The sequence below is a fragment of the Symphodus melops genome, assembly GCF_947650265.1.
Source record: "Symphodus melops genome assembly, chromosome: 21".
NCBI lineage: Eukaryota > Metazoa > Chordata > Actinopteri > Labriformes > Labridae > Symphodus > Symphodus melops.
The window spans coordinates 8,415,106-8,441,519 of NC_136711.1; the positions used below are offsets into that span (position 1 = coordinate 8,415,106).

Genomic DNA, 26,414 nt, shown 5'->3' on the forward strand with positions numbered 1-26,414 from the left:
ATTTGACAAAATGAGGACTAAGTTGCTTTAAAACACAATAATGTACAACTTAAACATTACTGTTCATGCCAGGAGCAGCCATGTTGGATTTGAGCATAGGCTGAGTTTCCAAGTCAGAAATCCATCTTCAGGGAGGTGTTTCTGGTTTCAGGAATCTGGAAAAGACCTGAGCCTGCTTTTAAGAAACCTAGACATCTTGAATATTCACGAAGGCTAAAACATTTGGAGGAAATACAGGAGAAAAAAAACCCAAAACATTTGCAGCTAACGTTAAGTTTTTTACTGCACAGAATGGAGAGAAGAGCCGTAACCCTGGAGAGTTTGACTGTCCTCCGGGTTGGGTCTGGGAGGATGAGTGGACTGTGGATGACAACAGAGCTGTGGATGATCAAGGTGCTCAAACTGATCCCTTAAATCTAATCATGTTTTCAGCCTTTGGGGGCCTAACTGAATATTTGAGAAGCTGCCATGTCATTGAACTCACTCTTACCTTACAACTAAATCATAAAGAAACTCAATCAAATTTGCAAATGCAAGTCGTATATTTTCGTTGATAATGAAACAAATGTTCAAATGCCTGTCTGTGTGTGCACTCCACAGGCTGGGAGTATGGAGTCACCATTCCTCCAGATGACAAGCCTCGTTCCTGGGTCTCAGCTGAGAAGGTATACCACGTCCACCGTAGGAGACGGCTGGTTCGACCTCGCAGGAGAGTTGCCGTGCCTGCAGGAGGACCTCAGGCGGTCAGCATCAGACAATCTTTTTTTTTTCTGTTTCCTAGAAAGATGAATTTGTAAACAAGACTCACATTTTTTTTCTCTAAATATTATAAAGTCATCGAAAAACGTTCCTTTTTTGCTTCCAGAGGCAGCTCCTAGGTGACCCTGAGGGCTGGGAGTTCTCTTCCCTGATTGGCTGGAAGTTCCACAGGAAGGAGCGATCATCCGATACGTTTCGTCGAAGGCGCTGGAGGAGAAAGATGGCACCAGAGGACAGGCTTGGAGCCTCGGCCATCTTCCAACTGGAGGGAGCGTTAGTGAGTAAAAATGAACAAGATGTTTATTTTAGTTTTGATTATTAGAATTCAACATTAAAGCATCCGCTTATGTGGAAGTACTTAAAGAAGGGCCAACAAAAAAGCCTGAACCGGATCTGAGCTCACTGAGTCACGAAATACTTTCAAATATTTACTCATGTATTGAACCCATTTACAGTGACACAGTGTGTGTTTTGATTTGACTGTATGCATGAATAAGTAGATCTCTTAAATGTCCGCTTTGGTTTACTCAGAAGGGTGTTGATACTGAAGAGAAAGACTCCAAAGCAGACGCCACCAAGCTGTTTGGAGCAAACACGCCCACTGTGTCCTGCTCCTTTGACAGTGAGAGCTACTAATAAAACATCACATGCAGTGACACATATATATTTACTTTTAAATACAACCAAGTATAAATACATGCCACGTCAAATAATTTTCTTTTGTTTTAGGGTCCCATGTCTACCATCTCCGTGTCTATTTGTATCAGGCACGAAATCTGGCATCTATGGACAAAGATAGCTTTTCAGGTAAATAGTACGAAATAGTACGAAATGAAATTAGTGAACAAAAACAGGATGCTCGATGCTTTAATAAACCCTATTTCTTCCCTACACAGATCCGTATGCTCACGTCTCCTTCCTTCATGTCAGTAAGACGACAGAGAAGCTTCAGTCCACGCTGAATCCAACCTGGGATCAGACTCTAATCTTCAGTGATGTGGAGATCTATGGAGACCCCAAGAATGTTTCTCTCTGCCCCCCTGATGTCGTACTCGAGTTCTACGACCACGACCAAGTGGTAGGTTGCGGCCTTTTTGGGAAAGGATTGTTAGTAAACATAATCTAGAAATATGAACTTTAATGTTGTTGATTATGTATTTATTTATTTATTTTTAATATGACTGATAATTTGTGCCCAGGGGAAGGACGAGTTGCTGGGCCGCAGTATTTGTGCACCAATGGTGAAGCTGAATCCAGGCAGTGACCAGATACCCAAACTACTGTGGCACCCGATCATCCAGAAAGGTGTACAGGCGGGAGAGGCTCTTGTGGCTGCTGAACTCATCCTCAAAGACAAGGTTTGCCCTGGACGCGTTAAAAAAAACGTCCCTCTATATTATTTGAAACTCCACTACGTTCACTGGGCAGGTTATTCTCTGACATCACTGATTATGACTTCTTGAAGTAATGTACTACATGGGGCCACATCTATCATAGACAGGAGGACCAGAGTCCCTGCTGTGTATTAAAGCCATTCATGAACACGTTTTTTATGAACATGTTTTTAAGGAGTGTTTTAAGTAATTAGACCGACAGATTCACTTCTTCAAATTTATGTGGCAATAGAACACATCCAAAGTATAGTACAATCCTACCATTTAGTAACCACATTCAACTCATTTTTTTAAACAAGTCTTAAAATTATTTTGAAATAAAATGAGCCAGAAAGAATGAAATCATTGGTTCAGTTGTGCAGAAGTAAGCGGCCTTAATGTTTTAGTGCAAGTTAAAGAAGGCTGTCATCACGTATTAAACGACTTGGAGATTAACATCTTTTTGTCTAATGTAAGATGCATACATTCTGTTTTGTCAGCCGTTTTTTTTTGTTTTTGTTTAAGCAGCTGAATTGTCAGGCTTATAGAGATGCAAACGTGACCAGACTTTGTACTGTACATGGTACATGGGGGCTCGAACATAAATGTTACGGAATCACTCCTAACACTGCAGGGATCACAGAAGGTTTGTTTATGTCAGAAACATCTGATAAAGTTTAAAAAGTGAAACCAGAAACTTTAAAAAACTGTTGTTCTGATGTCACTTCGGATCCCCTCATGTTTAATAGCATCCAGAAAAAAACAACAACCTGTGATTGTGATTTGATGTAAAGCTACTGATAAAAACATTGAACAGACAACCGAGTTTATATGATGCCTCTGTCTTTGTAGACCAGCGAGTCGGATCTTCCCCTGCTTCCCTCAAAGAGAGCAGAAAACCTGTACATGGTTCCTCAGGGCATCCGGCCTGTGGTGCAGCTCACTGCTGTGGAGGTAACATACCATCTGAGACGCTTTCCCTTTAATCTCATACACACAGTCTCAATCCAACCATTGCATGCGTGTTCCTTTACCCAGATCCTAGCATGGGGCCTGAGGAACATGAAGCCGTTCCAGCTGGCCTCAGTGTCGTCACCCAGCCTGGTGGTGGAGTGCGGTGGGCAGAGGGTGGAGTCCGCCGTCATCAAGAACATGAAGAAGAGCCCCAACTTCCCCAACTCTGTACTCTTCATCAAAGTGGTAATGAGACAGTTTTTAAAACAACAAGGTTACGTGAAACAAAACAAAAAGACACTAATGTAAAACATTGTAATTCAAACAAAGCTTTTACAGAATACATTTATCTTCTTTTTTTTTTTTTTTTTTTCTCCAGCTCCTTCCAAAAGATGAGATGTACACACCTCCCATCGTGCTGAAGGTGATCGACCACCGTCCGTTTGGCCGGAAACCAGTGGTGGGTCAGTGCACCATCACCACTCTGCAAGACTTCAGGTGTGACCCGTATATCATCACTGCAGAGGGAGCCATGACATCGAAAAGTAAGCACGCATTCAAAAAAAAAAAAAAACCCAAATCCCAGAATATTTGGATACATTAAACAAAGAAAGCAGTCTTGCTATAATGTTGTCAAACTTTTTTTCAGTGGCTCTGATGATGGCTTCGCCTTCAAAACATGTCTCCATTAACATGGACGATTCACGACCACTGCTAGAGGCTAAGGTAATCTGAGCCACATCGGCCACTGAACCACTAATGTGCTTCTCGTCATTTGGTGTCATTATGTCACTCAGTGATGCATAATTTGACTCTCTATTTGAGTCAAATTTGACGGACTTCTGACAAATGACTCTGGCTTCCAGTTCATGTACAGCATGTCAGCAGCTGTCAACAAACTGGCTTCCCCTCCCTCCCTCTTTGTATGTATGATTACGTATTATAGCTTTCTAGACATTGGGAAACGATGGCACTGGATGGCTGAGAGCACGTAATCCTCCACGCCACAGCAAGCTTGACTAAGTCCTCACAATGTGTCACAATGGCTTTAATCTACAGGGAAATGTCACAATAATTGCGATTGTTCTTAATTTAGTTGGCACTGAATCAATGAGCACATTCAATCATTTCTGTCACAACAGGGGTGTAACATGAGATGGGCTCTTTTTATGAAGTAAGCAGTTCACGTTTGCTGATGTTTAGGAACAAAAAAAAGAAGTATTCTACGCGGGGGCGTGGCATTGAGTTCTTTTAGTTAGTTTAAATGGTGACTTTGAATTTTAAAGAAGTACATGTTTTTAGCATACATGAGAGGCATTGGTCCCCACATCTAAAGTCAAGATGGAACAACTAGTATTGGTCTTTGTGCAAAGACAGTTTGCACACATGACAGCCATGAATAACCTTTGAAGAAACACCAGTGCCACGTTGCATGTGAAGGGATGGGTGTGTTATTAGGGTCACCTAAAGGCAATGGACGCAGATACCCATATGTTACACCCTTGTTTTCATTTTAATTTGTTCTCCAACTTTATCTTCATTCTTTCCCCTTTTTTGAGCCATCAGTTTGTGTTTGTCTTTGTGCGTTTATGTCCCTTCGGTGTGTGATGTTTGTTCTTCTGATTGTGTTTGTTTTGTTTTTTTTGGTCACTCTGCCTCCTGTTCCTCTAAAGATTGCAGAGAAGGTGAGAGTATGAAAGGGAATACGTTTATTTCTAAATCTAAAGTTCCATAGTTAAATGTATTAAAAACTAAACATCTGATCTTTAGGAAAAAGAGACAGTGGATTGGTGGAGTAAATTCTATGCATCAGTGGGAGACCAGGAGAAATGTGGCCCATACCTCAAAAAAGGATATGACACTCTGAAAGTGAGTCAGCTTTATTTCTTCCTGCTCAACACAAAATGATGATTGTTACGTAGTTCTGCATATTATACAGACATATTATACATTTTTCAGATGACTTGAACGTTCCTTTATTTTCAGGTGTATGAACGTGAACTGGAGGATGTCCCAGAATTCAAAGGCCTGACTGATTTCTGCAGCACCTTCAAACTGCAGAGAGGCAAGAATGAAAACGGGGACGAAGACCCCACATTGGTTGGAGAGTTTAAGGTGCATTGTTGCCACCATCAAATACTTTTTTTATTTTAGTTTACTTTAGCGATTGTGATTCGATTTAGGTGTTAAGCCCAAACAAAAAAAATGCTATTTGATTTTTGTGTTTTTGTACTCGCAGGGTTCATTCAAGGTATACCCTCTGCCAGACGACCCAGGTATGGCTCCGCCCCCCAGGCAGTTCAGAGAGCTGCCAGATAGTGGACCTCAGGAGTGTCTGGTCAGGATTTATATTATCCGTGCCATAGACCTGCAGCCCAAAGACAATAATGGCAGAGTGAGAATACATTTTTATTACTTGGAAGAAGAAAAAAAAAAGTTGCAAATTCGGACACATGAATCCAGTTAGCTCCTTTGGCTAAAGCTTTCTGCTGTCTCATTCCTGCTCAGTGTGATCCATACATAAAGATTTCCCTGGGAAAGAAGACAATAGATGACAGAGACAGTTACTTACCCAACACCACCAGTCCTGTGTTTGGAAGGTAATCACGATGGATGGAACAGTTCAATAAACAGATTACTATATGAAATACAGTCCTTAAAATCCAGATGAACGTCTAACTTTGAGCCTTTATTTTATTCAGGATGTTTGAGATGACGTGTTTCCTGCCCCAGGACAAAGACCTGAAAATCTCTGTCTATGACCATGATCTCCTGAGTCGTGACGAGAAGGTCGGCGAGACCGTGATCGACCTGGAAAACCGTTTCCTTTCCAGATACAACTCCTACTGCGGCCTGCCGCAATCATACTGCATGTAGGGAAATCTAGAGCATAAAAATAATGGACTAACAAGTTATTCATTGAAAAAAGGAGAAAAATCCACGTGTCTTTAACCTTTCCCTATCTTTTCTCAGTTCTGGTATTAACCAGTGGCGGGACCAGCTAAAGCCGTCTGAGATCCTGGAGAACATGGCCCGTCTGAAGGGCCTGTCCAAACCCAGGACTGAAGACAACGGCACATCACTCACCTTCAGTGGCACAGAGTACAGGCTGGCTCAGTTTGGTAATGTTGCTCAATTGAAATGATATACTGTTATTGAATTTGACTGAATCAGATAATTGATGCCGAAAGTATGGCTGAGGCAGCTGTTAAAGCATCTTCAGGAAAAAGTCATTTTAAAACTTTCTGTAAATTGACTGAATCTTTATGCCACATCTAACTGGGGCCTTTTCTCTTCCAGAGACCAACATGGAAATTCATCAGCACTTGGGTCCGGCCCGGGAACGACTCTGTCTGCATGTGCTCAGAAAGCAAGGACTGGTCCCCGAACATGTGGAGACCAGGACCCTGTACAGCACCTTCCAGCCCACTCTCTCTCAGGTAACACATCACAGCCGCGTATGACAGCGCCCACCATGACTCAGCAATTTATTCAAACCTATAACCTATTTAGGGAAGTCTTCAGATGTGGGTAGATGTTTTCCCAAAATCCATCGGCCTCCCTGGACCTCCCTTTGACATCACACCACGCAAACCCAAAAAGTAAGCGCCATGCATACCTTCAGTTCTTCATCACTGCGAACATCAGATATGAAGCTAACTCTTCCTGAATGTTCAGGTATCTCCTGCGTGCTGTCATCTGGAACACCACAGACGTGACTTTAGATGAGACGAGCATCACAGGAGAACACATGAGTGACATCTATGTCAAAGGGTGAGGCTGGAGAATAATTTCAATGAGTTTAAACACCTAAATGTTTACATACGAGTCTCAGAGCGATACCTAATGCTGCATTCAGGCCGTTTGTGTTTCGATAAATTTTATTCTTAAACGGTGAAGATACAAGTTGCTATGAAATCCTTGAATCGAGAATAATGATTGCTCACACTCTTTGTTGTTCCCTTTGTCAGCTGGATGCCCGGCATGGAGGAGGACAAGCAGAAGACAGACGTCCACTACAGGTCTCTGGACGGAGATGGAAACTTCAACTGGAGGTTCATCTTTGACTTCGACTACCTGCCTGCCGAACAACTCTGCCTCATTTCAAAGAAGGTGGCTCTTTTTCTGCATCAAATTGAAAAAAAGTTATTTAGAACACCATACAGATGGGGAAAAGGCTATGTTGTTCAAAAAGCTAATACATCGTTACGTCGTCCAACAGGAACGCTTTTGGAGTCTTGACAAAACAGAGTTCAGAACTCCCCCCAAGCTGATTGTTCAGATATGGGACAACGACAAATTCTCCTTGGATGACTACCTTGGTAAGACCATTATTTTGAAACTAAGGAAAAGGCAATCAGCAATATGATTATGTTATTATTTCTGTTTGTTGTGACTGTTTAGTCAGCACAGCTACAGGGGAGATATTGTATTGTGTGAGAGATTTAAGACAGTAAGACCATGGAGACGTGTGAGATCACACTGAGGCCTTTAGCAGCCTGGCCAGGAGACGAAGAAACGCTTTTTAAGAAGCTGAGATGCACAAGCAAAAACAGCAGCTCTGTTTTTGGTAGTCCCAGTCGATCTGCTTCACTCCAAGTGTCACAAGGCGAACAGAAATTCTCTAGCTTAAATTTGATCAGGAGTAACTCACAATTGACATCGTGTGGATCATTAGCCTGGACATCATGTGAGACGTCTGCCTTGGAACACTATTTTGGTTAAAAAAAAAAAAGTTTTTAGAATTTTTTTTTCTCATATAAAAATGTTTTCAGTTTTCTAAGCTTTCTAATTAGTCAACATTAATGTTAAGTCACTGTGAGAAAGCAGCGTTATATGAATAACCTAAAAACCTAATGGGAAAACCTCACCATTCGTGTTTTACATTTGTAGGCACACTAGAGCTGGATTTGCGTAACCTGGTCGCTCCTGCAAAGACCCCCGAGAAGTGTTCTCTGGAGATGATGGATAATCTGGAAATTGGAGTTCCACTAAAGACGGGAAGCGCCAAGTCTCTGTTTGATCAGCAGTCAGTCAGAGGATGGTGGCCCTGTTCCATTGAGCAGGATGGAAAGAAGGTGCTGGGGGTAAGTATGAACTAGGTCACAAAATGTGAACATTTCAAATTTGTTTGTTCAAAGAATGATCAATTTAAAGGTTCTATCAGAATAAAGTTCAGCTGAAGATCAATACAATTTGAATATGGCTATGCAGGAATGAAAGGCCCAAAAGCATAATAACTACGGTAGTTATATAAAATATATTTCAATAGGCCTAAAATGAAAAAGCCAAGGAAAAGGGTTAGTTAGTCTTGGTTTTGGTGCCAATTCTATTCTTCTTTTCGGCCCAAAATGCTCCGGTTACACAGATTTAGCCCGAAATAATCCTGTTTTTATATAACCTGAAGAAGCTGGATTTGTAGTTTTCTATACTTTTAGCTAATAACTGTTTTGTCCATCTTATTAAACTCTCCTGCTGTGTTGCATTTACTTATCTTGTGTTTACAGGGCAAAGTGGAGATGACACTGGAGATTGTGAGTGAAGCAGATGCAGATGGGAGACCTGCAGGAAAAGGCCGTGATGAACCCAACATGAACCCTAAACTGGACTTTCCCAAGTAAGACCCAACAGTGCAGTGAAATACTAACTTCAGTTTCTGTAGATGACAATCCCTTAAACTTGTACAGTCTAATTTTTCTACAGCACCAATAAGAATAAGCAAAAGTGAAGTTTAAGTTTGCCAATGATTTTCTCTTTCTTCATCAGACGCCCAGAAACGTCCTTCTTCTGGTTCACCAACCCATGTAAGACCATGAAGTTCATCGTGTGGCGAAGGTTCAGGTGCATCTTCATCGGACTCATCCTCCTCACCATAGTGATTCTCTTCCTCGCTATCCTGTTGTACTCGTTACCGGTAAGATTGGAGAGGGAACATTCAGAAGTCTTGTGATTCAGTTGGCATTGCATGAAGACGTTTAAAAATACACACCAATGTTCACTATTTTCTCCTTTAACGGCACAGCTGAGGTTTAAACTGTGAGGCTTTGCACTTTATGGCCGTATTCACTTTATAGTCCCTTCTCCATACCAGATACAAGCTGTGAATTTATTAATTTCTTTGGTCTTTTCCAGAACTACATCTCAATGAAGATTGTGAAACCACTCCAGTAACCCTACAAAAGCAGAGCAGAGGATATTTCTACAGGATCACAAAAACTACTGCCAAAAAACGTTTGTTTGTTCTGCCTCAAGTGTTTTTAAGAAGTTAACCTAAAGGGGGCCGGGTGCTTGCACATTTGCACTACATCACACTTTCAGCATACACACTTTTTCCACACAGTTAAATGTGACGGATCTCTGCGATCTGTGATTTGTTCTGAAACCACTGCTTTCATTCTTGACAGAAGCCCACATTAAGTAATGACAAATACAGTGCCATATACATTTAAATACGATGCAACATATCTCTTATCCAAACATTTATTTTGTTTGTAAAATGTGTCAAAAAAATATTTGAATGTTTGTTTCTTTATATAAATTAGTTCTGTATGTCTGCACATTATTTTCAGGTTTTTCTGATATCATGGCACACAATGTAAATAAGGTGCACAACTGCTTTTAATGCAAAGTAGCACTTTGTATTTCTTGGTCACAAAATAATTCATGTCTTTTGATGTTACATATTCACAGATCTTTTAAATTAAATATAATAAAACCATTCAAAACATGTTGCCTTTTTTCACTTTGTGCAGTCGGATCATTTTTTTAAATATTTTTTTAATCTGGGTCAAAGATTGGGATGCATTAAGGCCAAGCACTTAATGTAGCACCCACATATACAGTTTAAAAAGCATAGTGTGGCTGCAGCATTATAGAAAACACAAAAACAAAAATTAGTTTCCAACAGGAAAGGTTTTAAGTGAATTAAAACTACAGGATATTTCACATTCAGATATGTATGGATACAGAGATTAAAATTATTTACATTTATCATACATTATGTAGTTTTATAAATTCACTGCTGGTTTATTCTTCCTCTGAGGTGTGATGTTTGCAGTGCTGCTGCAGGAAATCCTCCACCTCTCCTCTTCGTGCCAGGCTGTTGGCTTTGCCTTGGAAACGCCCGTTTTTTCCTGCTCCTTTCCCCTGGAGCATCTCCAACACCCTGAAAAAAAAAAAATCATCCAGGACCAACGCACACCAACTATTGTTAAAACTGAATCAGTATATGGAGATGTTTCTTACCGTGGTCCCACGTCTGACACTGTCCCGCTGGGTCCAGCAAGCAGGAATAATCCAGGTCCCTTCTCCTCTCCTACAGTCAGGAAGACTAACGTTTCCTGAGAGTAGCAAAAACAAAAAAAGCTTAACATGATTATTTAACTGTAAAAACAAATACAGAACAGACAGAAAATAATCTTACCTCAGTGCTTAATTCATTGGCAATGATATTCATGAACTCATTATCACCCTCCTTCCTGGAAATACAAAAACATGAACCATTTCCTCAGTGTAAAAGTTTATTATTTTAGGATCATTTTATAGGCTATTCAGAGTACAAGAGACGGTGAGATTGGGGGACGTCATGCAGTATATGGCCAATGCTTCAAGGGTCAAGCCTCTGTACATGTGATGAGCAGTTAAATCACTTAATGTTTAAGCTCTTTGATATGTATAACTGACGATGCTGAACCTACCAACAAGCCCTCCAGCATCATTAAAAGTGTCTTACTTGTGATAGCTGAAGAAGTTGCTTCGCTGAGGGTTGCTCTTAAAGTTCTCCGCAATAAGGACGGCCATGTCTCGCAGCAGGCTCAAATTAGTCTGCACATGACATTTTCATTCAGGTTAGCAATGCAGAAAACGTACACCATGTATAAACGTGTGCCACACATACTTAAGTAGACAAAAATAATCACTGATTAAATGTTCTTACCTTCTGAAGTAGCTTCACAGACTTCTGCAACTTGTCAACTGCCTCGACATGCTCATCAGGTCCAGTTCTGTCAAAGAAAAACAAACCAAAAATGTTATTTCAGGAGTAGGGTCACAAAGAGGTGGAATATTCCAAATTGGACACTTTCCATAGGAATTTATAAGAATTAACTGGAAATTGAGGGTAATTTAATTGAACTGTATTATATCCAAGCATAAATATAAACATTTTGTTTTGTCCTAAGCAGACATCCCAGCAAAATAATATTTTTGCAGCCCTATTAAGGTGTCTGAATAGGTTAAACTTACTTCAGCAGAGACACCAGTGATCGCTCTGTGCTGTAGCTTTTCTCAGTGTACTTCAACACCCTGTTTCCTGCCAGGAAGATCAGGTTGGTTTTGTTTTTCTTCCCTTTCTCAGTTCCAAGAAGCTTTATTACCTAAAAGTCGTACAAGAGAAAAATACACAAACACAATGAGTATATTATCCAAAACTCACTCTTTATGGATCTAATGGTCTAAATAAACATTGTTTTTAATTATTATGCAAATAGTCAAATATAAAGTTGGACCTGTAGATGACTAAGGTTAGACACATGAGTTCCACAGCACATGTTGGCGTCGACACCTTCGATGTCAATGATCCGTATGGGCCCTGCGTGGTCGTCTGGGAGACCTCGACTCCTCACCTGGTTCACACACAGACACTTGTCACAAAAAATACAAGTACAACCCCCTACATGCAAGACATAAACATTTACTTATGAGTGTTATCACAAAGTAAGAGGACCGTATAGGAACCTTTTCCACAGCTGGGTCATCTATAGACAGAAGCTGTACAGTGACAGGGACGTGGGCTCTGATCTTTTCGTTTACAGCTTCCTCTAGGGCCTGAATCTGGCCAGGCTTCACACAGGGAGTGTCCAGTTCAATGGTGCTTCTTTGACGGCCCAGATCCCTAGAAAACAAAAAAGAAATCAGGTAAACCCAGATCCAAACGACTTCTGGTATACGGATGCATGCAGAGGTGAGGTTGTGTACCAGGATGTAGTCTTGTATCCGAAAAATGTATCTGCCAAAGCTGTTATCAAATGTTGACCTAAAAGTGAAAAGACGAAAAGACATAACATATTGGTTAAGAATTTTCAGTTCATAAAACCACAACTTCATGATAACTTAGGCCTTTCCTCAAACCTCTTCTGACACACTTCCACTGCGGACACTCTTGTGGAGGGTCAGCCACATTGAGCGCTGTCTAGAATCTCTGAGGGTGGAGTGAGAGTAGGTTGTTAAACCTTCCAACAGCAAGTCTACACCAATGCTAGATTATTCAATTTATGTCAAAACTTATAAGAAAAATATAAAACCCTTGTTATATAAAGTTCCTGATTCCCTGGGTATAAGAGGAGTTCATAAAGAAGCTTGCTGCTTTATCCAATCCACCTTAAAGAAGGTAGGTCACTCAGCTGTGGGATGTGACGTCAGGAGGGGGCCGGTGTGTGAGTGTGGAGGGAGCAGTTTGAGAAAGGCCCTTAATAATGCTTACCTGAGTGTTGCTGCATGTGATCAAACCTTCTCTCCCATTCTACCTTCACTGGCACCTCCTGACCCACCTCCAGAGGAGAGCTCACAAAGTGCAGCGCATCGGGCCCCTGCCTCGTCACCCGCAGAACTGGGACATCTCCGATCAGTCCATGGTCATCTGGCTGAAAGAAAGAAGTACAGTAAAATCCTGCATGGATAGGGCTTGCTTAGTGCAGAATCAGATATTGAACTATAACTTGCTTACTTGGCCACCTCCTTCAGGAAACAATATGGTGTCTTGGAGTTTGACATGGAAGCCCTTCAGAGTTTCTTTCTTTCCATTGACCTCTTGTTTTAATTCAGCAGAACAGCAGGACACCACAGAGGTGACAAACTAAAGAAGCAACGCATGAAATGGACACGTGCATAAGTTCTACCCTCTTCAGGTTGATAATAATGTACAACATAAAGAGGTCCAGGTGTTCGGTTTTATAGCAACTCTGAATGAATGGTTAACATCATGGGTAAAACTGTCTTTGGTTGGGAACATATGACATGTCAGCTAGTAATAAACATTGGTCTACTTTGTCGTTTCGTTGTCACGTGTACAAAGCTCCAAACAGTCAGAAACCAGCTCTTGCTAACCATAGACTGTCTATGATCCAGTAATAGTTATTAACCATGCTTACCTCTGCAGATAAACAATGCTACTGATGATTGGAGCAAGCAATGTAAACAGTGATAGCTCATGAAATGACTAAAACCAGGTTCATACCTCTTTCATATAGCAGTCTCGTTGACACTGAAAAGCCATATTTAAGTGTTTGAGTGGGAAACTCGACCTCGCACTAGTTTATGTAATATATATGAGGAGAAGGCTGGCTGCTTAGTACGGCTAGCAACAGAGTCCAAACTTCGCTACACCGAGTTCTTCTTCTTCTTCTTCTTCTTCTGTTGGATTTTAATGGCGGTTGGTATCGAAAGTGTTGCATTACTGCCGACTACTGGAATTTAAAAGATTTACATTTCAGTTTAAGACAATTTCATTGGCGAACATAAATGTTCGGCCAAAATATCATACCTGAATTTTAAAATGTTGTAGGCCTATCTAAATGTTAAATGTTATGTTACAAATACATACAAATAGTCTTAGCTAAATATTTAGAAACGCAGCCAAATATTTAAAAATACTTCAGAAATATTGCTCTCAATGTCCAATAAAACTGAATTTTGTTCTATTTTAAAAGCACACACCAATTTGTAGGGATCTTTTAGGGCTAAATGTGGAGAAATGTTGCTGTTATTCGTAGTGTGTGTAACTTCATATTCCGAGCGACATACTCAAAGTTCAGACATTTTCTTCACTGCCTGAGACTTATCCAGCCAGACAGAACAGTTACAATAATGCTTAATGTTTTTTCCCTCATGAATACTATTAAGGTTTCCAAATGAAACATGCCACAAACAGATTTAATCAGTTTCACCAGTCTATTGTTTATTACAATAACGTTTATAATTATAAAAATAATCATAAAAAGATGTATTTGTTTAGCACTTTACATTCATGACTCTAAAAGTGCTGACAGAGTTTAGGTGCTACAGAGTTTGCACAAAGCTTTCTTCTCCACATTACTGCTATTTCCTGGCGATATTGAAAAAAACAATCAGATAAAGCACAAAGCCCTTTTTATACTGATATTAAAACTAATATGTATAGGCTATAAATAAAAGCAACAACATACAAACTGTGCTTAGTATAATTACCTTTATTAAAATTGACATGACATGTCTGTACACACAGTGGACAAAACACATTGATAATCCCATAGAAAATATCACACATCATTTTGAACCATAACACCTGAAATAATCTGCAAATAACACAAAGCTTGGGAAAACATAATATTTTCATTAGGATCCTTTTTATAGTGCCTTCTCTCACAGACGAGGGTGCGCTGTGGATCTCAGTCCGACTGTAGGGGAAGATATAAAAGAAAGTGTTATGTGTCAACATCTGAATAACCAATAAACTTTGGATTTTGATTTTTGAAAAGTTAGATTTCTTGTGTGTAAGTAATTCATGCAATAATTAATCAAACCCAGTGGTTATTTAACAGAAAAGGAATATAAACCGTAAAACCTATTTAGTGCATATATCACACTAACAGAACAATTGACTTACATCACTTAGATCCCCCATATCTGGTGCTTCTCCTTTGTTCTGACTAGATATTTCCTGGATCATCTGAAAAGGGAGGGCCAAATGATGATACAGACAAACACACACATCAATCTAAATTCTGCATATAGTTTGAAAATTCACATGTACGTTTAGCTCCAAGAATCAGCTCTAAAAAATAATTTAAATGAAGTTGCTAGACACACAGCAGGTACTTACATCTGCATATCTATCAAACTCTTCCTTTCCGTCATCTTCTTCATTCTCCCAGTCCCTCCAGTTATCAAAGTCTACAGAAATCCAACTTGGCTGCAGAGATAAGGAAAGACATAAACAGAGAGAAGGAAAGACATAAACATGTCTATCAAGGTGAGGTTTGGTAGAGATGTAGCAGCACACTGATTCTAATGTATACAGGTGTTTGGGTGTTTCTTATACTGCCTTCATGCTTAACAGTGGATTACAGTGATTTTTAAATGTAAACTTGGAATACCAGCAGTAAATCCATGTCTCTTTGAGACAATGCATTTTTTGTGAGTGTTAGTGGTTAGTGCTGTAGATAAAGGAACTAACTGCTGTGAAATAAATACAGTTCTAGTAAATCCATTAAGACCGGACCTTTTGGCAATTTAGAGCATAAATATTTGTCAATGAATGATCATTTTAATTTTGACACTGAGGTACTGACACAGACATAGCCTACATGTTAGGCAATGTGGCCAATGTTACAAATTATCATATATACTGCACATATATTAACACATAGATCAGAGGAAATGCACACACACACACACACACACACACACACACACACACACACACACACACACACACACACTCTCTCTCACTTACCCGAGCTTCATCCTTCTGAAGACGAGGCCATGAAAAATCTGGCTTCACCTTCCTCAGCAACACATTGATGGTGCGATCATAGACCCTTTCTCTGGAGTCCTTTTAGAGTGTTGAAAGGATTTAAACACAGTTTAATTTTATTATCACAGTAACTGTACTGTCAGCATACAACATATAAAATAATCCACAAGTTTTAAAATGCCTGAAAAACGGGATATTTAGGCTTACATGGATTAGAACTTTCTCAAAGAAATGTAGCTCATTGTAGAAAACATCATCTGTGTCATTTTTGCAGCTGTTGTAAGAGAGTAGAGGGTCATCAATGAAACGACAAAAAAAAAACCAATCACAATTTACACATTTTTATGGTATATTCAAGAGATTAATTTTTTTTAAATACAAAAGAAAGAAGGCAATTCAGAGATTAACCTTAAATAGAAATAAACAAATTCTTAATCTCACCATAAAATCATTTTGTCAGGCTGGATATCCACCTGCACATCTTTAGGTCTCTGAACCTTGAAGTTGATAGTCACATATTTTTTTCTGTCAAACCAAAGTGCACGTGCTGGCTGGCTGTTAAGCACAGAAAGAGTTCAGTTATAAATCCAGTGATATAATCATTTGTCTTATTTGTGTGTTCTTTTTAAGATACACCTCTTCATAAGTCCAACAAGTTTTCTGTAAATAAGACACTGGTCACTTACCTTTCCTCTGGTCTGACAATTTTTGGCTTGTTCATTTCTTATTCTTTTACAAAACTAAAACAGAAACTGCTTTTGTGTTTCTTTGAACAAAGTAAAACCATGTGTCTTGCTCGATCGTGGTGTGTGCTCTAAAGCAGGGTCCAGGCCTAGAAGTCTATATATAGAGTAGTATCAGCTGGTGCCACAACCCCCTCCCCTGCTGTTTATAGTCTGTCAGTAGTGGAACTCTCCAGAAAACAGATGCATTTACTCAGTCCTCAAATACTTAAGCTTCCCAAACCCCCTGGAAAGTGTGCTGAGAGGTGAATGTGGGGGCAGGGAGACACAAAATAGAGATGCCAACAAATGGGGAAATCTATAAAGCAGAAAAGCATTTGCAATAGGGGAGGTCAGTAAACACATCACAGGAATTCCAGTCAGATTATTTCTGTTAATTTTAAAAGGTTGTATTGTTCCTTATTGTCTGAGGAGAATGCATTAAGCAGGGAGAAAATCAGACACTCCTAAAAGTTTGAGAAGTGTTTCATTATGTTTCCATGGAGTTGGCAAGGCTAAATAAAATTAAATATGTTATATGAAAAGGGGTTTAAGTGGAATGACATTACAGGACAGCCATCGGCTACTTGACTTCCATTTGCTTTATTATGTAAACATGTGAAACTGTCTTCCAAAATGTAACATTGGTATTGGTGGTGGTGTATGTGTGTGTGTGTGTGTGTGTGGGTGGGGGGCTGAAGAACTATATATACACAAACGTTCTTAAATTATGTCTATATCATAGACTGTGTCTATATAGGTATATCATGTCTGTGGTAGACGATGTTAGAGAACTACCCACTTTCCCTACCGTCCATGGTTGTGCAGTTCAGCACACAGTCGCCCCCTGCTGGTCTGGCGGATCACGGTCCACAGATTTTCCACCGGAAATGCAATTCCCCGCTCTGTCTGTACTGGAACCAGGCAACGCTGTGTACATATAAACGTCTGCCTGAAAATAATCAATAAATAGTCTTTTTTTTCATTCCTTGGCAAAAGTTTGGGGGATTTTTTTGATTGATGAAAGCACATTCATAGGAACTACCTCTAATCTAAGTGAAGATGCCTCGTAGACGACAGGTAAGAACAAATGTAGGTCGCACAAGAGGGTAACGTTAGCTCAGTTAGCACTCCGAAAAAGATCTACCATATTACCATTAACAACCTGACAACTTAGCATGACATAACTTGTGCATACGTTGAGCTTTGCATTTCATCATTTATAATTTATTTAGAAGTGTTCAAGTCTTTCATTTGAACAATAAGCTCCTGTCAATGTTTTCACCTATAGTGAAAATCCCTAAAGCTAAATAAAATTCTGTAGGTGGTAACGAGCAGCTAAACCAAATGAAAAGGTTTGACCCTGGCATTATTTAAATACATTTTGTGTGTTATATGTATGCCGAGTATACCATAAGACAACAATAACCGACTTTGGGTCAATAATATTTGAATTGTACAGGTTGGAAGGACACCAGCTGTCATTATATCTTAAACTGTGAGATTTATCAATGAGGTTTGGTGCTGCGGTCTGTTAGCCAGACAGACGTGGAAGCGGGGTCAGCTTTGCTACCTTCAGAGGCTAAGCTAACAACAATAACAGGCAGCTGAAATGTAACCGGAGCTAGCTACTTAACCGTGCAGACACAACCATTAAACATTAAAAACCGAACGGTAAAGTTGCTCTTTGTGAAGAAGCATTATAGGCCAGCTGTAGTTTAGTTAAACTGTTAGCCGCTTATTTTAATCACAAATGTGAAACCACCAGCCAAGCTAACAGAAGCTATCAGCGGTATTTGGCCTTTCTCTCAAGGCATGATTATAGGGTTTACATACAGGCAAACACACAACAGGTCTTTTCTCATACACATTCTGTTAACCCAGAAATGTGAATGCTAAGTAAAAAACCCCATCTATAACCAGCATCCTAACTTGTTTGATTGTGCTTTGTTGGGCAGACCAATATTATTGCTGGTTTATGACACTGATACTCTTTTTTTTCTTCTGGAAGCCGATCATGTATATTACTGTTTTTGTCCCATATTAGAGACATATGGGTGGTAGTGGTTCAGATGGAACTGAAGATTCAGACTCCTCCGCTGAAAGAGAGCAGACAAACAGTTCAGAAAGTGATGGAAACATGCCCAAGAGACAGCGCCTCACCAGAGCCTCTACTCGCCTTAGCCAAAGCTCTCAGGGTGGGTCTTCATATCCTGTATTCAAAATATAAAGGTTGATCTTAATTTAGGTCTTAAATTATAGCGATGATTTCCCTTCTGATGCCTCAGATACCCCAGACTTGAAGCGAGCTACGGATCATGATGAATCGCCACCATTGACGCCAACGGGAAATGCCCCCTCCTCTGAATCGGAACTGGACATCTCCAGCCCCAATGCCTCCCACGATGAGAGTCAGGCCAAAGATCAAGCCAACAGAGATTCTGATAAGGACCTCTCCCATCGCCCAAAGCGTCGCCGCTGTCACGAAACATACAACTTCAACATGAAATGCCCTACACCGGGATGCAATTCACTCGGTAAAATACCCTTTAAAATGTAACACTAAAGATAATTAAGTTAATCACTGATCATTTATTTAAAGTCTGTCATGGACTTTTAATTTATTAACTTGTTCTCCATTATAATGTCACAATCTCCTTTTCTTCTCCAGGTCACCTTACAGGTAAACATGAACGCCATTTTGCTGTATCAGGTTGTCCACTTTACCACAATCTGTCTGCGGATGAATGCAAGGTGAGATCGAAACAGAAGTCTTTAAATGTTGAAGTTGTTGGTCTGCTGACATTTTATTTCCCCGTCCAGTGTCATTAGCTCCGAGAAGGATCATATGAGTTGTTTGGATTTTAGTTTTTTTCATACTGTATTGTATTTTTGTGATAGTAACACATTTTATATCTTTTTAAGTGAATACATAGAGCTACATCCTTGAGTTTTATGAAATATTTTAAAAACATTGAACAGAACCGTATTTCTCTATTTAACCGTGTGAGCTTGGGATTGTTTAAATGTTTGTGTCCTTTTTCTTATTACGAACAATTATGTTCCCATCCCTCTCTATTTTAGGTGAAAGCCGTCAGCCGTGAGAAACAAGAGGAGGAGGTGAAGCCTCAAGAAGAAAGCAATTCACGCCATGCAACCCGACATCAGGTAGTCTGTTAGTGGGATTATTGGCGTTACAAGTATAGACTTCAACTAGGAACATGTTATTGTTCTATTAGACTTCATTAAAGCTGCACAGTTAGGCGGCTGTGGCTCAATTCAAGTTAGAGTTTTTATTGCGAAGCTGTGTTATTAACATTAAAGCCGGTGTGTTTCTTTCTGATTTTCAAGACGCCAACATCGAAACAGAGCCGATACAAAGAGCAGGTGGCTGAGATGAGGAAGGGAAGAAACTCTGGCCTTCAGAAGGAGCAGAAAGAAAAACACATGGTACGTCGCTGGCACTCCAACATGAACTTGCTCACGTGCAGCTGTACATTCAGAGAAAATGAAGGCAGGGGTTCCGAAACTTTTCAGCCAGGGACCCCCAAAATAAAGGTGCTAGAGACTGGGGACCCCCGCTGTCCCTAGAAGGTGGTAAAGCATTTAACATTGCACACAGCGGCAACCCAATCAACGACCAAAACAAAAGATCATTATTTCAGTGTCTCTCTGTGCATCTATAAAGAGCAGCAGACGCCTACATGGTTGCAGTCATTTGCAAACTTACACTTGAAGGATTTTTTCCACATTAATTGCATTACAGCACAAACTGTGGTTGGACTGTGGTTTCATTACATTGACGGATTTTTATATAATCTCAAAAATAATATGCCATTAAATCAATTTGAATCATTGCCTTCTACGTTTTTGGAAGGAATCTCACGACGCCCCCTCCCGGGGTCTCGCGAACCTCGCTTTGGGCACCTCTGATTTAAGGGACTGTGTTGTTATTTATTCTTTGTGGTCCACAGGAGCATCGGCAGACGCACGGCAACACCAGGGAGCCTCTGCTGGAGAACATCACCAGTGATTACGATCTGGAGCTCTTCAGAAAAGCCCAAGCCCGAGCATCTGAAGATCTGGTAATGGGCTCTTTAAGGTGTCACAAAAAAAAAAACATTGACGGTATTGAGACAAGGTGTGACACCCCGTGTGTCCTTCTTGCAGGAGAAGCTGCGTATCCAGGGTCAGATCACCGAGGGCAGCAACATGATCAAGACCATCCTGTTTGGCCGCTACGAGCTGGACACCTGGTACCACTCGCCGTATCCCGAGGAGTACGCACGCCTGGGTCGCCTCTACGTCTGCGAGTTCTGCCTGAAGTACATGAAGAGCCAAACAATTCTCAGGAGACACATGGTGAGAGAGAGTCTGTGACACAGCATTCATATTCTGCTAAATACCGCTCGGCCTCTTATACGTGTTGTGTTAAATGGCCTCTCACAGGCTAAGTGCGTGTGGAAGCATCCTCCAGGAGACGAGGTGTACAGAAAAGGAGCGATATCTGTGTTTGAAGTCGACGGGAAAAAGAATAAGGTAAGCACACTCACACTGGTTTCTTTACTTAACGCTTCGTCAATATTGGTTGTCTGGTTACGTCCTGGCCAGTGAAGCAAACGTCTCAGTCGCCTCTTATTTCCTGAGCAAACCAGAATGAAGGGAGTGGCTGTTATTCAATCCACAGATCTACTGCCAGAACCTTTGTTTACTCGCCAAGCTCTTCTTGGACCATAAAACGCTCTATTACGACGTGGAGCCTTTTCTGTTCTACGTCATGACTGAGGCCGACAACACGGGCTGCCATTTAGTGGGATACTTCTCCAAGGTAAATGAAGGAAACAAAGATCGCATGCACGTACAGTTTATGAGAAGTGCATTGATCATAGAAAATTGTTTTTTTGTTGTCGTAACTTGAATGGTTTTCTTTTTTTTTTCCTTCATGAAGGAGAAGAATTCTTTCCTGAACTACAATGTTTCCTGTATCCTGACAATGCCGCAGTACATGAGGCAGGGCTTCGGAAAGATGCTCATTGACTTCAGTATGTATCCATATTCATTTTCTCTTTTATTGCAGAGTCAAGAGTAACTGAAAGTGTTGACCAATACCTGAAATACTACCTGATCCAACGCTCGCAAAACGATGCAGGCTTTAAGCAGATTTGCATCGATACATTTCATTTCCTCTGTTTTCCTGCCATACAAAGTCTTTTCCAGTTCTTCTCTTGACCATCTCCACCGTTTGATCTCATATTGCTAGAGTTGCAACGGAAGCGTGGCATGTCATTATATTGCCTATCGCAGTGTCAGCCTATAGTTTTAGTTCCTCGGTCACCACAAAATGTTGTCACAGGACAATCAGTGTTCTCCTGCTAACGAGACCAAGAAGTCCAAATCTTAAAACAACAAATGGAAGACTAACAGAGTGAAAAAATGTTTGCATATGTGTCCACCTCTGCTTTGCTTTACACCCCCAGAGGAAATCACTGTGATTGAATTATCTTTATGGTTTGTTTGCACCGTAACGAGAGCGTTCTCTTCATACTCCCTGCCTGTTCAGGCTACCTGCTGTCCAAAGTGGAAGAGAAGGTCGGCTCGCCTGAGAGGCCTCTGTCTGACCTCGGCCTCATCAGCTACCGGAGCTACTGGAAGGAAGTGTTACTCAGATACATGTACAATTTCCAAGGCAAAGAGATCTCCATCAAAGGTAAGAGAAGTCAAACGGCACATGTTGATGAGAGGAAGTTTATTAAACAAGGGGAAAAAATCGATGACACATGCATATATAACTGACATGTTTGTTGTTATTCCATGCACAGAGATCAGTCAGGAGACTGCTGTTAATCCGGTGGACATTGTGAGCACCCTGCAGTCTCTACAGATGCTGAAGTATTGGAAGGGGAAGCACTTGGTGTTAAAACGACAGGTAGGATTTACCAATGACATTGCTGTTAAAATGTTTAATCTCTCTGACAGACTTAAAAGATGAATAACGTCTATTTTGGACTTTTCAAAACAAACAATACCATCACTGACAAGTTTGACTATTTCTAGATCATTGCCTGTAACCACTGCCATGGGCGACGTTAGGCCAGATTGTTTAAACCATGTTGAAGAAAATACTTTTCTGAAACAAAGGTTCACAGTGAGAGATATATTGGACTGTTTTAAGACAGCTGGATGAGATATTTTTGCCAGAAAGCCATACGTAAAATGTACATGAAAAATAATCAAAAAGATAAGATGCCCTGTGTTGTCCATAGGGGGCGCCATACTCTACACAAACTTAATATTCCTTATTGTAGCCTTAAGTAAAGCTTAAAGTTCATGAATCATGATTATTCTGAATGATTTTTATAGCTAAATAAAGAGATAAATATCCAATTTCCTTCAGGCAAAATATACCTACTTCCTGTTACTACCTTATTGGACCGTGGGAGGCATTGGGTCTTATTGGAAGTTAACTTTTATTCCAGTGCTTCTTCCTGTTGAACAAACAACTGTTTTGTCTTTTACTAATAGGATCTGATAGACGAGTGGAAGGCAAAGGAGATCAAGCGAGGCAATAGCAACAAAACCATCGACCCAAGCTCGCTGAAGTGGACCCCTCCCAAAGGGACATAAGCACTAAGAACCTCAGGCTACTGAACAAACTCACCTCCAGCCTCACCTGCCACAAGTAGCCTAGACCCGCAAAACTGTCAATAAAGACCAGAGCTCTGTCTTTCTATCATGTTCATCCCATCTTTTTTTTTTTTTTTTTTTTTGGTCCTATTTTACTTTCATTTATGTTTGAAACACCACGTTACAAATCAGATGAGTTACTTTATCAACAGTAGAGTCTTTGTCTTATTTCTTTCAAAACGCCCTCCTTTAATCTTTGAATGTGAAAGGTCCAGTGTGGTGGATAACATGAATGTTTTGCTCTTTCATGCAAAAAAAGGAAAAAAAAAGACATTTTGCAGCATTTGATTGCTGTTTTTTTATATACATATAAATACGGTAACTTTTGGCATGAAATGAAACTGTAAGCAGAGTGTATTCTGGGAAATGATGTACGGTGATGTCTTTGGTTGATGTAAAATTGTATAGATAACAGTGTGTACTTCTTTTCTCCAGCTCCTTCAGTACAGTATTTTGAACCATTCCTCTGAAGAACCTGCCAAATAATGGTGCAGTTATCAGACTTTTTTAATTTTCCAACAGGGAAAAAAGGAAAATATGAATACGAGACCACTGTAAGAAATGCACATGGAAATAAAAACAACCTCAGGTTTTTATACTGACTCAATCATACCTTGCTTGTGTGGTTTCTCCAAAACATCGGGCGCTGCGGTCGTTGCAGACGGACTTAAAGAATCTGTACAACAGGAAACATTTGAATTCAACATTCGACTGTTTATTATTTGTACAATAAATCATGGATGTTAAATGTGTATTAGCAATTTGATATTTTTAATATCAATAAAACTGCCTTTAATTTTGAATGAATTGCTTTTTGTGCTTACTCTCTCCTGCGATGCTTCTTCCCATCAGGCCCACAAACATTTCTCCTTTATTTCCTTTAAATGTGAGGAATATTTTTAATCAACAATGTAGTGCGATTTTAAAGGAAATAATTATTTAGAGACACTGATAATAGGCATTTTCAGACCGCAGGAACATTTTCACCTAAACACCCAATATCTGGGCTGGAAAGTGCTGTCACATTTTGCTTTAGTTTCAAACGACATCAAGCTACTTACGTTTTTTTTCTTGAAAAGGTTTCTTTGCACCTGTGAGGGCCAAAGAAAAAGCAGCGTTACTAAAAACACATTCACTGCTGTATCTTTCAAGATTACATTTAATTATGTGTGTCTTTTTAAACCTCCTGAGCGTTTCCCCATCAAGCCGTAGAAGCGAAGGGCTTTAGCTCTTTTCATCAGTCTGGACAACTGGAGACCTGCCTCCGCTGACTCATCCTGACAGAAATACATATGATGATTTGTAATAATGTCAGGAAAACAGGGATTATAAAAATGCATTTTCTTCATAAATGTATGCTTATAAAACCTTACTTTACTTACTCCCTTTATTTAATTTTTTTCTTGTAGCAGGGATTAAAAAAGTGTCTGCAGTACAATAAACATCAGTTCACAGTTGCTTCCCTCATATTTCTAATAAATGGATCAAAAACACTGGTGCCTACCTGCCAGTCTTCTGATAAGCTTCTCTCCTTGTCCACAGAAGAACTCTGATAGATTTGAACCAAAGCACAAAAGGTCACAAGAACAAGCTGGATCTTCCATTTATCCATCTCTACACAGCCAGGATGTGCTTCTCCTCTGTCTCTTCACTTGAAAGAGTAATACAAACAACTAATGCATGTAGAACAATTGCCTTGGGTTAATGTGAAAGTGTCCTTCTGTTTGCCTCATCTGGTTTAAGGTTGCATTTATACCTCTAAGCCCCATGCTGACAGACCCCTCCCCTTTAAACATGGATAAGCACATGCTTCAAATGTATTTGCAAACTCTCATAACTGCTTATAAAACTATAAGGCACACATTTTCTAATTAAAATGACGAATTTCAAGTAATATCACATACAAATATTAAATATCAAAGATGTTTTCAAATGACTAAACTGAATGTCTTTTGATGGAACCACATTGCCAGCCAAAGATTTACTAGCAGAAGAAAACCTTCATGTTCAATATTATTTCAGCTGAAATGTTTACACTTTGTATGGAAACCTTTCATCTCCATTTTTATTAGACATCTGGATCGCTAAGATATTTACCAGTTACTTATTTGTGACCTTGTGATGTGCACATGCTTCTTTGATATCAGTGAGGGGACGTAGGCAGGAGGCTTTGAGCCATGCTCTGCAAATATAACCATCTGCTTTGATGGTAGAGCTTTATTAGTCGGCCAGTTGACTCTGTTGAATCACTGCTTGTTCTGGGTTTATAAAACAGGATGATACAGGTGGAGATATCGATGATAAAATAAGTTAAATGAGATCAGAAGTAAACAGATGTATTTTTTAATCCTAAAAACCTGGCCAGGGACAGTGGTTACAGAGTAGCTACAGCTAAAAACGTGTATGCATCGCATCTACTTTGTATTTAATATATGAAGCAATATTCACTACAAGTGTCCCTGTTAAAAAAATTAAGTAATCAAAAATAAAATAAATGATGAAAAAAGATAATTTTCTGAACTTTTACAAAAAGGTTTGACTTTTTATGACATATGAATGAAATATGGTCCAAAAAAATCAGCAGAAAAATCGTTTATTTTTGATTTTAAGGAGCTGTCTGATGAACATTTGTCAATAGTATGATGTATTGTTCTTCTCCTGAGATAATAACCCAGTTATTTAAATTGTTTATGACCTTTACTAACTTAGCTCTGTTTTAATAAATGAGCTCAGCCCTTATTCCAATAATGCAGCTATAGAAATTTCTGGAGAGGCAATTACTTGACAATCTGTGTGTTGTAAGGACACCCACTCGAAACAAAGCTGACAAACACATCAGATGCTTTGATCCACACACAGGTGCTTCTTAAAGCAAGAAAGGGCCTGGGGCAATTAAGCCTGAAAGGCAATTAGACCTGAACAACCATCATGTGCGGGCAGGCTGACCCATGTCTAGTACAGAGAGCTAAATCAAAAGGAATCAGAAGGAAAACATTTGCATTTGAAATGGTTTGTCACAAAGAGCTGCTGTAATGACAGGACGCCGCATTTCCATCATGTGACGCAGGAAAAAGGTTCTGAAAGCTGGTTCAGGATTTTCAGCCTGATGTTGAGTCAGATGTTCCTGGCTGATCCCATTCACCGTAAAATATGTGACTCTTTTAGTGTTTGAATAAGATGTTAACTCTTTAATAATTCAAGTGGTGTAAGACAAATGCGATAATAGGCAGTCCCATACTTGAAGATTTCAAGTTAGATAGATAGATAGATAGATAGATAGATAGATAGATAGATAGATAGATAGATAGATAGATAGATAGATAGATAGATAGATAGATAGATAGATAGATAGATAGATAGATAGATAGATAGATAGATAGATAGATAGATAGATAGATAGATAGATAGATA

General features: G+C 39.8%; 4 protein-coding genes and 1 long non-coding RNA gene across 7 annotated transcripts in view; 2 read left to right on the forward strand and 3 right to left on the reverse strand.

The window, feature by feature from the left end:
* myof (myoferlin) overlaps positions 1–9,813 on the forward strand; it is a 28,626-nt gene extending 18,813 nt beyond the window's left edge. For all 3 annotated transcript variants that reach the window (XM_079334074.1, XM_079334075.1, XM_079334076.1), the window contains 27 exons: positions 291–393; positions 601–743; positions 866–1,036; positions 1,291–1,381; positions 1,489–1,566; positions 1,656–1,837; positions 1,959–2,117; positions 2,985–3,086; positions 3,171–3,332; positions 3,466–3,631; positions 3,736–3,812; positions 4,760–4,771; positions 4,857–4,955; positions 5,073–5,201; positions 5,326–5,481; positions 5,595–5,686; positions 5,789–5,959; positions 6,060–6,208; positions 6,387–6,526; positions 6,600–6,688; positions 6,765–6,860; positions 7,058–7,199; positions 7,309–7,408; positions 7,980–8,173; positions 8,594–8,703; positions 8,853–9,000; positions 9,219–9,813. In XM_079334074.1, coding sequence (XP_079190200.1) covers positions 291–393; positions 601–743; positions 866–1,036; positions 1,291–1,381; positions 1,489–1,566; positions 1,656–1,837; positions 1,959–2,117; positions 2,985–3,086; positions 3,171–3,332; positions 3,466–3,631; positions 3,736–3,812; positions 4,760–4,771; positions 4,857–4,955; positions 5,073–5,201; positions 5,326–5,481; positions 5,595–5,686; positions 5,789–5,959; positions 6,060–6,208; positions 6,387–6,526; positions 6,600–6,688; positions 6,765–6,860; positions 7,058–7,199; positions 7,309–7,408; positions 7,980–8,173; positions 8,594–8,703; positions 8,853–9,000; positions 9,219–9,257 — 3,300 coding nt within the window. In that variant the 3' untranslated portion in view covers positions 9,258–9,813. The remainder of the gene's footprint in view (positions 1–290; positions 394–600; positions 744–865; positions 1,037–1,290; positions 1,382–1,488; positions 1,567–1,655; positions 1,838–1,958; positions 2,118–2,984; positions 3,087–3,170; positions 3,333–3,465; positions 3,632–3,735; positions 3,813–4,759; positions 4,772–4,856; positions 4,956–5,072; positions 5,202–5,325; positions 5,482–5,594; positions 5,687–5,788; positions 5,960–6,059; positions 6,209–6,386; positions 6,527–6,599; positions 6,689–6,764; positions 6,861–7,057; positions 7,200–7,308; positions 7,409–7,979; positions 8,174–8,593; positions 8,704–8,852; positions 9,001–9,218) is intronic.
* Positions 9,814–9,979: 166 nt separating this feature from the next.
* On the reverse strand, positions 9,980–13,527 carry aarsd1 (alanyl-tRNA synthetase domain containing 1). Its single transcript, XM_079334092.1, has 12 exons — positions 13,321–13,527; positions 12,811–12,939; positions 12,568–12,727; positions 12,063–12,120; positions 11,823–11,979; positions 11,594–11,710; positions 11,331–11,461; positions 11,023–11,089; positions 10,819–10,910; positions 10,510–10,564; positions 10,332–10,426; positions 9,980–10,251 (listed from the first exon to the last, which is right to left on the reverse strand). Exons 1-12 carry the CDS (start codon positions 13,357–13,359, stop codon positions 10,113–10,115), a joined length of 1,239 nt encoding a protein of 412 aa, XP_079190218.1. The 5' UTR covers positions 13,360–13,527; the 3' UTR covers positions 9,980–10,112.
* Positions 13,528–14,025: 498 nt separating this feature from the next.
* ptges3l (prostaglandin E synthase 3 like) lies at positions 14,026–16,475 on the reverse strand. Its single transcript, XM_079334251.1, has 7 exons — positions 16,284–16,475; positions 16,039–16,152; positions 15,805–15,871; positions 15,577–15,675; positions 14,944–15,033; positions 14,728–14,790; positions 14,026–14,518 (listed from the first exon to the last, which is right to left on the reverse strand). The coding sequence occupies exons 1-7, from the start codon at positions 16,316–16,318 to the stop codon at positions 14,510–14,512; spliced, it is 477 nt and encodes a 158-aa protein (XP_079190377.1). The 5' UTR covers positions 16,319–16,475; the 3' UTR covers positions 14,026–14,509.
* Positions 16,476–17,182: 707 nt separating this feature from the next.
* kat7b (K(lysine) acetyltransferase 7b) lies at positions 17,183–23,610 on the forward strand. The gene is made up of 14 exons (XM_079334250.1): positions 17,183–17,399; positions 18,367–18,517; positions 18,608–18,856; positions 18,991–19,073; positions 19,404–19,487; positions 19,671–19,769; positions 20,294–20,404; positions 20,490–20,681; positions 20,769–20,858; positions 21,007–21,147; positions 21,268–21,361; positions 21,880–22,026; positions 22,139–22,245; positions 22,842–23,610. The coding sequence occupies exons 1-14, from the start codon at positions 17,382–17,384 to the stop codon at positions 22,941–22,943; spliced, it is 1,668 nt and encodes a 555-aa protein (XP_079190376.1). The 5' UTR covers positions 17,183–17,381; the 3' UTR covers positions 22,944–23,610.
* On the reverse strand, positions 23,094–24,097 carry LOC306817422. Its single transcript, XR_013778023.1, has 3 exons — positions 24,065–24,097; positions 23,828–23,881; positions 23,094–23,679 (listed from the first exon to the last, which is right to left on the reverse strand). It is a non-coding gene; the product is annotated as an uncharacterized lncRNA (long non-coding RNA).
* Positions 24,098–26,414: the final 2,317 nt, after the last annotated feature.